This window comes from Saccostrea cucullata, unplaced genomic scaffold (genome assembly GCF_032062105.1).
Source record: "Saccostrea cucullata isolate Sc308-1 unplaced genomic scaffold, CSIRO_AGI_Scuc_v1 ctg4799, whole genome shotgun sequence".
Lineage (NCBI taxonomy): Eukaryota > Metazoa > Mollusca > Bivalvia > Ostreida > Ostreidae > Saccostrea > Saccostrea cuccullata.
Window position 1 is genome coordinate 38,063 of NW_026931526.1, and position 10,540 is coordinate 48,602.

Here is a 10,540-nt window from a genome sequence, read left to right on the forward strand (position 1 = left end):
TTGTTAGTCCATTATTTCCAATCATGACAGGGATTTCACTGCAGATATAACCGGTCAAAAGGGGATTCTCACTCCTACATGGCACCTGGCCCCGCCTCTTATGTTTAGAGGCCTGTGTTTGCTCTGATTTGTATTGTTTGGGTGGACTTTCAAACTTGATTACAATTGTTTCATTAGAAAAGTCAGAATGTATTCAAGAAGTTATACATGAGAATAAAAAAAGAGACTTCTGTGGTCATTTAGATATATCGACAACGTATTATCAATTGTTGAAACATTTCTGATGTCATCTTTTGTTAATTTTTTTATTGTCCTGCACACCGTGCAATCAGCTTCTGTAGGTGTCAAATAAGATTCCATTCACTGGACATCTACAAGTAACATTCAAATGAGAACAAAGGGAGAGGTAAATAAATTTATTGAACAGCACCAAAAAGGCAATGACAAATTAACCAAATTGATATGAACAATGTTGAAAATAAGTAGCGTAAATTGTAAATACTCTTCTGGAAATGGCACAAATAATCCACGAAGATTTGAATGCCTAACATGAAATTAACAAAAGAAACCGTGTGTCTGATCACAATTTTCAAAGATGTTCATCACTAATAAATTCATTTCACAATAACTGGGACATAGATAATTCACGGAATCTTGTAGACACATAAGAAAAAATAATCAAAAGTATAATTATGTTTACTTAAACACAACCTTGGGCTTTTGCCTATTTAAGCATCCTTTTTTCCGTCTTTATCTATTCCGCTCACGAAATTGCAACTGATTCTGTACTATTTCCACTCGGTGACTTTGGGACCAATTGCCCATATCTAGTCCTGTAAATTCAGCAGAGTAAAAATAATCATACAATTGAAATTAAAAATTATCGAAAATACAAAAATATATTTTCAACAGTTCATAGATCTTTTTAAAAAAAAAAAACAACCAGAAAGACATATAGATTTCAATCGTGAGGCCAGAAAGGAAAAAAAATGATTGAAAAACATTAAGGAAATTTTTGTCAATTTATTCGAAACCCTGTGTACAGTCAGAAAAGAAATTATTCTCCAAAATAGCGGTCAAAACTAACACAGGATAACACAGCAAATCCACCAACATTGTGAAACAGTAACGGGTTAACCCCCTCGGTTGTCCAGACAAGCTCGGAATCGGCGTGGCCTACTTCTAACGAGACATTCCTGGTTATTTCGGGGAAGGTTATTCTATTCCTGAAATGACCTCATGTTAAATGAAGCAGGTTCTTGGACATTGACAAGTGGTCCGAATTTTTTATACTGACATGTTTATCGGAACTGTTTAATACATTCTCACAAGAACTTTAATTTATAATTCATAATTTTCATTTTACCCTGTTTTCTACATCTTTGATAAAAAGTAAAAGTAATTGATAACAGGAATTTATATCATACTCGTCGATTTTTACTTAGTTGATGCCGAATATTGTGAATTCTTGAATGTGCTGCCATCTCTGTTCCGTGTCCTGATTTTTGTTTCAGCGATTCTTGGTAGGATTGTAAAGCCCCGTGTAAGTCTCCGACAACTTGCTGACAGATTCCTAGTATCTGCCAGGAAATGTCTCTGTGGAATGGTAGTATATATCTTCCATCATCGTAAAGGAGCAGTGTGTGAAGGTCTGTCAGTGACTGTAGATACTGAGCTCTATTACCAAGGCGGTAGTTTGATAAAGCAGACAGCATTTCTACCAATATAAAAATTGGATAAGTTCTAAATTGGCCATGCGGTGTTTTTAATTTATCCTCTACTTGCTCTAATATTAATTCTTCAATGAAGTATATCCCATAATAAAACTTAAGATTCACAACCCAGGTGGCTTTCATTTTTCTAGACAAAGATAAATGACTTATTTCTTCACTATATCTGTGTCTGTCTACTGGTGTGGTGTAATACAAAATAAAGTGTTCTGAAAGTCTTTGTTTCACCAGATTAGAAACATTAAGTGCTTTATTGTATCTCCCTGTCCTAAAGTAATACAATGCTAAATACAGTGAATGCGAGATGGTTCCTATCCGTGCAGACACTTTCAACATGTTGCACAGCATTTTTCCCAAATTGTACATAAGTTTATTTTTAGAATTAGACGAATACTTTAAAATCACAAAAGTGGTCAGTGCAAGAACATCAGCTGTACAACACTGTAATGTTAAGGAACTATACGGTGACAGTGACAAATTTAACAATGTGTCCATAGATTTTAAAAATAAAAAGAAATGACATGGCATTAAAACAATTTCTTGTAATTCCTCTAGCATTTGCAGATCGTTTATTACACATCCAATTTCCTCACATACTCTTCCAGAAAATTGAATATCACATGGACCGCTGAGGGCTGGCTCTAGGATAGATCTGACTGTAGAGCTTAGTTGTAGGCAGGATACGCCCATTCTGTAATACTGATAAAGTTGATTTAATAAAGACTCACGTGCAATGCCGACAATCTTATTTATAAACAAATTGTTCTGTGGAATAAAGAAATTGGCAAATTTACCACGGTATACACACAGAATGAGATATTTTAAACACTTCCAAAAGCATTCTAATAGATTGTCAGGAGACCACCTCACATGTCCAATTTGTATTAACCAGAACATTGAAGTCTTCATGAAGTAAGAACACAGTAATGGTTCTTCTACGTTCTTATTGATTACCTCTTTGAGAAATATTTTGAGAAGGCCATAACACATAAATTGAGTATGATTCATGGAATACACGAGTTTTTGTTCTGCAAGAGAAAAGGAAAATCTCCAATTGAATATATTCCCAACGCTAGTGTCATTACTCCCAATAGCCACACAGTGGTAATTATTGTTTAAGATATCTTTAAGCACACTTGCAGGAGGCCAATTGTGTCTGAAACATCTTTCAATCCAGTCATTTGTTTGAGGGGGCCAATATTTGCAGGTAAAGCAGAATGCTATATCAACATCTCCCGACAAATACCCACTGAAGCAAGGGCCATGTTCGTGACCATGTTGATACTTCATTAAACTAGAACACTTTTCAACGAAAAACTGCCTCAGAAAGAAGCTAGAAATGTAAATTCGATCATTTAAAGGAACGAATGCTGATGTAAAGAAATTATATACAGGACGTGTAAGAAGCTGTAGTCTTACAAATCCTGGTGGTGTATCTGTGACATCCATGAGAATAATGTCAAGATTTGATGAATAGTCCCTCAACTGAGAAATGTCATTTATTAAAAAATAACGTTCACAAAGCCACATCATATAATCTCTGTCAGATGTATTAAACCTAAAGCCTTCTCTATAACTACCGCTTAACATTCTTCTTGTGGTATCTACATCTTTCGAAATTTTAGATATCTTTTCATCTATCGTGTCACCCATGTCCAGCACGTCCCTTCTGATCGTCACTTCTGTTGGTGTCCCTATTTCACAACACAGACCTACATACAGGATCTCTGATAGGCGGGGAATGTGAGCCATTCTGTAAATTAAACAAAAAGAATGATAAAGAAGCAAAATAGTAAAAATATAAGAAAATAACTGTTACAGTACTTTTTCAAAATACTTTTCAGCGTGGTATGTTTTTTGTCTGAAATGACAATTTTAAAATGCCTCCTCAGCTGAATTGGATTTAAAATTGTTTGTGAACCTGTGCTTTATTAGTGTTTGATCAGGTGAGTTATAATTAATATACATATTTATTAATATATACCATTGTTCGCAGCAGGAAAATTTTCGAAATGTTTTAAAACTTACGAAAGTTATCGGTATTTAAAATAAAAGATTATAATATTTTAAATTATGCAAAAATGATATTACAAATTATTTAAAATTAAAGGTCAGCCAAAAGAAATGCTACAGCCTGTCTCGATTTCTAACGTTACCTCGGTTTTTAATGTCCCACGCAAAAGATGCATACCTTTTGTAACTTTAAAGGTGATAAGCATTTGTCAACGAAAATCCACGATCTCCCAATTTTGATAAAAAAAAAAAAACTAGAGGTACTGTGAGCGATGAGCTCACTAATTGATACCCCCCCCCCCGCCTCCATATAGTTATAATTGCAAAGTCCATGTTTTGTTGTGGCCAGGAAACCCAAACTGTATGTCTGATCAAAAAGTTAAATAGGAGGGGCACATTGGCAATATGTAATAAAGATTCTGTGAAAAAATCATAAAATTTCATTCTGTGGTACAAGAGGGGTTGAGGATAAGAGATGGGCACCCGAAAGCGTAACAGACGGACGGACGGACGTACAGACGGACGGAATTAACGATTACTATATACCCTCCCGCTTTTCAAGCGGGGGGTATAAAAACAGTGGGTACCTACATGTACATATATTTACATGTTCATATAAAGTAAGCACTCGACTCACTTTGCAGCGATGGGTGTTAAAGATCAGATTAAAACAACAAATGTCACTTACCTGATTTATGTTCTATAAAATATTACCGGTGCATGTACTACCATAAAAGCGGTAAATTCCAAGAACTCGGTAAAATACAATGAATCTCATTTTTAATTTTATGAACGGCCATTATTTGTAATAGGCTGAAAAGAAAGCAGATCTGTCTTCGTTCAAGGAAGTACAAGAATGTGTAATCTTGAAGAAAACATCTGGTAACTGAAAAAAATTAAAGTGTTCTAAATATAAATACTCATGCTTTCATTTCACAGAAACTGACATATTGTCCAATAGGGGAATAAACAAAGTTGATTTGATCATAACTTGTCCCATCATATCCTTTAAGGGTTTTTTTTCATTTATTGGGCATTTTCGTGTTTTAGAAATACATGTAGGTGTCTTAGTTAATATTTAAAGACTAAAGTTTAAATCAGTTAAAGTATGAGTATTTTTCTTGCAATAAATAATTGATGACACATTCATGGGATTTTTTATTATAATAATCTATGAAGAATTAAAACAAAATTGAATTCAACTTGGAAAGTTTACATGAATATTAAACATGAGGTCATTTCTCTGCAGTATTTTTTTTTCGTGAATAAACACAAGTGTTTAGTTAAGGGACCCCGACCCTCAGCTAGGAAGGACAACTCTTTAATTAATAAATTAATTCAAAAATTCTTTAAATGAAGCTTGAAAATTAAATCTTTTCCTGCAACAATTTTCATTATATGCCTCTCAATGTGCTTCAAGGTTCTTTGAACTTCTCAGAAAGGTCTAGTTAAAATTAGAAATTTTTATCCCGAAAAAGCATTTTTTGATACCAATGTTTATTAACATGATATGAAATTAAAAGTGATTTATGGAGCTTTGAAAAGAGCCTTGAAGCACATTGGGAGGCATATAATGAAAATTGTTGCATGGAAATATTTAATTTTCAAGCTTCATTTAAAGACTTTTTGAATTAAATTATGAATTAAAGAGTTATCCTTCCTGGCTGAGGGTCGGAGTCCCTTAATAAGATGTACACTAAAGAGATAACATTTCATAAAAAATTGGTAATAAATGGTTTTTTTAATCAATTACTGAGTAATTTGATATACTGTATTGGTTATGATAGTATTAGTTTATGACCTTTATGTTTCTTGCAGCCTCGTTATTTGTCAGCCAGAAAACAACACTAACTAAAGAGTGAATGTAGTTGTACAAGTCATTTATCGATGACACAAGGGTAAGACATGAAAATTGGGAGATCCTATGTTTCCCTACAAATTGTATATACATGTAGGCATACACCTTGATTTGGATCTCCCAAGATGTAAAGGTACAAGTTTTTATAATGATTGGAATGTCTTTATTCCACAGAGGTGTATATAACAAAATTGCTGCTTTGTGGTCAATTCGATAATATGCCACATGAGGAGTATAAAATTCAAAGACCCTGATTGAAGATATATATATATATATATATTGTACTTAAAATGTCGCTAAATTATCATATTGACTGAACTCATTCAATAATTGTTTAATTATATGATTCATTGATTAAATGTAAATGATACCAATAAAGAGTTAACGCCACCTTCTTCTTTACATTCATACATACAGGGAACAGAGGATACTAGACTACTACAAGTCATTATTGACCCCTCCTACTTCGCGTTTTTAGAGATTGCCTCCAGAAAAAACAAAATACAGGGGGAAAAATAAAAATAAACTAGAGGTACTATGAGCAATGAGCTCACGAAATGATACCCCCGCCTCCCAAAATGTCCATGTGATGCTATATATTGTTTTACGGTAATGTGTAAAGAGGAATAACTCGTCCTATCAAATGTTATCCAGAAGCTTCTATGTGAGGTCATAGGTAAACATATAATGGTAATGTCCATGTTTTGCTATGGGAAACCCTAAAATACGTGTCGAATAAAAAAGTAAAATATGAGGTGCACACTGACAATATGTAATGAAGATTCTGTGAAAGTTTCATTAAATTTCACTCAGTAGTATAAGAGGAGTTGCAGATTAGAGATAAAGCGTAACAGACGGACGGACGGAAATCCCGATTAATATATAAATACCTTCCCACTTTTCAAGCGGGGGGTATAATGATATTAATATATTGATTAAAATCAAACATGATTAATTGTCTACTTATCAATACAGTATATGTATACATGTATGTACTTTTTCTGTGCCCTAGAGATAAAAAGCTATTGAAATTAATCCATCATCTGCATAATAATCCATCAACTGCATAATATATCACGTGCACTTTCCTGTTAAAGCTGCTTTTAAAAGAAAGTGAATGCAGAAAAGGTGCATTTTAAAACATCTAGCTGATGTGCAGACTCACAGTCACGCACTGAACAAAAATGTCGGCTTTAACTATTCTTTTTGCGACTGTTTTGGTAGGAAGCTTCTATCTTGTGGGAGTTATCGGTAAGGTTTGAATATTTATGCACAAATCATTTTATGGTTTTAGATTGTTCAAAGCAAGAAAAGAAAAATTCCATGTGCGTGTGTATTTTAGTGTGAATTTTTTTGTGTGTATGATATTTATTTGTTGTCATTTATTAAAAAAAAATAATTCAGTAACATAATGATCAGGATATTGAAGTGAATGGATGGAAGATATGATATCAAAATTATATTACATATAAATATTTTAAATGGTGACGGTGGAAAAATTAAGTTTTTATCTCAATGTCCTTAATAAACACTTTAACTGAAATGAAAATGATAAGATATTGACAGAAAAATGTAATTTATCCAAATAAAGCCACACAATCAATAGAAATTTAGGAAGAAACAAAAAGCATATAGGTCCGAATTTAAAGAAACTCATGAAGTAGAATTACACTGAATTATGCATCGTTTCCAGAAATCAGATTACATTCTTTCCCTTTATCAACAACTATAAATACAAGCTTATCCGAACATTTTGAATAATTATGATTATTAGGGATGTCAAATCGGTCAATTTTTGATACTCGGTTACTCGGACATTTTTCCGATCGAGTACCCGGGTACTCGATAAAAGTGAAAATTAATTAATATGAAGAAGTAAATTGAAGACTGTCATTGTAAACTCTTGTAGAAATGAAAACAGATACATTGATAGGAGGCTTACCCGTAAATGTTTTCTGTTGTAATTAACGATGAGCACTTCGTGCCCGACGAAATTTCATATAACATTTTTTAAAGTTCAATTTATTTATCAAATAAACACAAAAAATAAAATCCTAAATGGTTCATAGTGTTTTTTTTTTTAAATAATCTGCTCTGTAATTGTAATGTAACTCTTTGTCGCGTTAGACGACCAGGTATTAGTCGTCAGAGCTACGAACAGTATCAACTTGAACTTGATCAAGATCTAACAGAGCGGATTTACGATTTTCATACACTTTTTCGCTCCTAGCTTTTATTACAGTATTACTTAACGGTAATTTGTAGTTTGGTGCAACGATGGACATCAGTTTTATAAATCCTTTGCCTTCAACCTGTTGTATTGGCATATAATCAAACACAACCATACCAAATCGTACGCGTAATGTCATCCGCTCTTTTCCGGAGAATTTACTGCTTCTCGGAGAATGGACAATTATGTTATTTATATCAACATAGTAGACCTTAAACAATGTTCAGTGAAAACAAATAATTAAACCCAAACATATGGAACGCCATCACTGCCTTATAGCATACAACTATGCATTTATTATGTCAATTTATCATTACATGATTTGAACATATCTTTACGTTATGTCCATTTTTTATGAGATGATGTAAATATATCTTAACATCATGTCAATGCTGCATTACATGAAGTAAATACATCCTTTCATTATGTCAGCACTTCATAACTTGAAGTAAAAAATTCATTATATGAAGTGATAATGTGTTTACATTGTGTTAAAACTTTCTTGCATGAAATGAATTTTTCTTTACATCATTTCATTTCTTTAAAATATGAGGTCAAAACTGCATTACGTCAAGTAAATTGTGTTTTATAATTAAACTTATCATTACACGAAGTCAAAAGCCCATTCCTTTTTGAGAATGTATATTTCTATTATATCAAAGCATTATTACGTGATATGGATTTATCTTTATTTTACGGCGAGGGCATCATGATATGAGGTGAACACATCTTACCTTTATGTCAGTGCTTTATTATGTGGTGTAAAAATGTATAACATAATGTGAACATATCTTTATATTATATCAATACTTTATTACATTATGTCAAAACTCCATTCCGTGATGTGGATATATAATTACGTTATGTCAACTCTTTCTTATGTGATTTAAAAATATCTTTATATTGTGTTAACTCTTTATCGTGTTGATTCCAAAAGTTCATTACCTAATGTTAAAAAACATTTACATTATCTAAAAGCTGTATATCTAATATATAATGAATGTTGACGACCGTGATTTAATGAGTAAGAAGGGGGGGGGGGGGTCCTGATTGATTAGGACAAATTACAGGCACATAATATCACCCCCCCCCCTCTTCCCAGACATAACTTTACTATAGAAAATGTAATGTTCATTGAAACTGTACAGCCCCCACCCCCACAGTTTGTTGAAGTATAATCCACTAAGGGTAATGTAATATATCTGGGAAAAAATAGGACTAATCGAAGTTGGACCCCTCTCCCCGAAACAGCATTTTCGGGCTTGGACTTTTTTTTTCTTGGCTTGTCAAGTTTTTTCGGATAAATGATTTTATTTCTGGCTGACCTCCTCTTTCAAAAAAAAAGATTGTACGTCACTGGAGTTAGTAATTTTTTTTAATCATTCCAGGGCCAGAATTCTATTACAAAAATCTACCAGTCGCTCATCTAAATCAATTGAATATGCCGTAGTAAGCATGCATGGGCACATATCAGTGGCAGATATGGGAATCTTGAAACAAGGGGGACGGTATATGGTTGAGACCAAGGGCGGAAAGCGGAGAAGCTCTCAGGCTTAATAGTTTTATAGAAAAAAAGTTTTCAGCTTAATTCAGCTAAGCTTATTGTGAAACTAATGCAATGTCCTTCAAAGTTTAAGACTTTTATTAAAAAAAAAAAGAATCAAAATAAAAAGAAAAAAAATTATTGCTGCACGACTCATAATATTTGATTTTATTTAATTATGAGATTAAAGTAAACACCACTGAATTTCGACGTGACTTTAATTAATCTCTTCTACGACAGTTTTTCTCCCGCCATTTTTAGTGCTTGCGGAACGCGGAAAATACGTTATGCTCATATAAAGACCGAGGATACCCGTGTTCGCATAACGTAATAGTGAATCGACATAATGTAGAAGAGTGCGCACAGTATGGCATGAGCTTTTCACATCAGTTAATAAAAACTAAGATCTCATGAAAAGTAAACATAACAAAATGCAAGTTGACGAAATATAATTGTAGTATGTGTAAATGTCATAAAGAGTTGACATAATGTAGAGGAAAGTTAACACGATGCAATAATAGTGTGGGTTAATGTCATAAAGAGTTGACATAATGTAATGGAAGGTTGACACAATGGAATAGTAGAGTGGATTAATGTCATAAAGAGTTGACATAATGTAATGGAAGGTTGACACAATGCTACAGTAGTGTGGGTTAATGTCATAAAGAGTTGACATAATGTAATGGAAGGTTGACACAATGCAATAGTAGTGTTCTGCTATAAGGCAGTGACGGCGTTCCATACAAACAAAAAATAAGGGTAGGAGACAGCCGAAGGTAAGAAAGGTCAGGTACCCCAGGTGCTTGGTCACGGTAATTACTGTATAAACACTGCCGCGGGCGATAACGGTCATTTAGAGGCGTAGTTAATCCTAATTACTGTATGTACAAGTGCAATGAGCATTTTCGTTTTAAAACAGATTTTTTAATGCATTAACAAATAAACTGAGAAATATGTAAAAATGTACATCCGAGTAACCGAGTACCGATTTTAGTATTCGATACTCGGACTTATGAGTACCCGGTTAACCGGGTACTCGTTGACATCCCTAATGATTATACAAGTTGAATTTCAGTGTGCGATACTTAATTTTTTTCAGTTTATTTGTCTAAATTATTTTTCATTTATACTTTTGACGATGAACTTGAGCTAGATACTATCATTCC

The 10,540-nt window shown here is 33.3% G+C and overlaps 1 protein-coding gene across 1 annotated transcript; it reads right to left on the bottom strand.

The window, feature by feature from the left end:
* Positions 1 to 1,421: 1,421 nt before the first annotated feature.
* Positions 1,422 to 4,559, bottom strand: LOC134232863 (uncharacterized). The gene is made up of 2 exons (XM_062714838.1): positions 4,432 to 4,559; positions 1,422 to 3,483 (listed from the first exon to the last, which is right to left on the bottom strand). Exon 2 carries the CDS (start codon positions 3,480 to 3,482, stop codon positions 1,422 to 1,424), a length of 2,061 nt encoding a protein of 686 aa, XP_062570822.1. The 5' UTR covers position 3,483; positions 4,432 to 4,559.
* Positions 4,560 to 10,540: the final 5,981 nt, after the last annotated feature.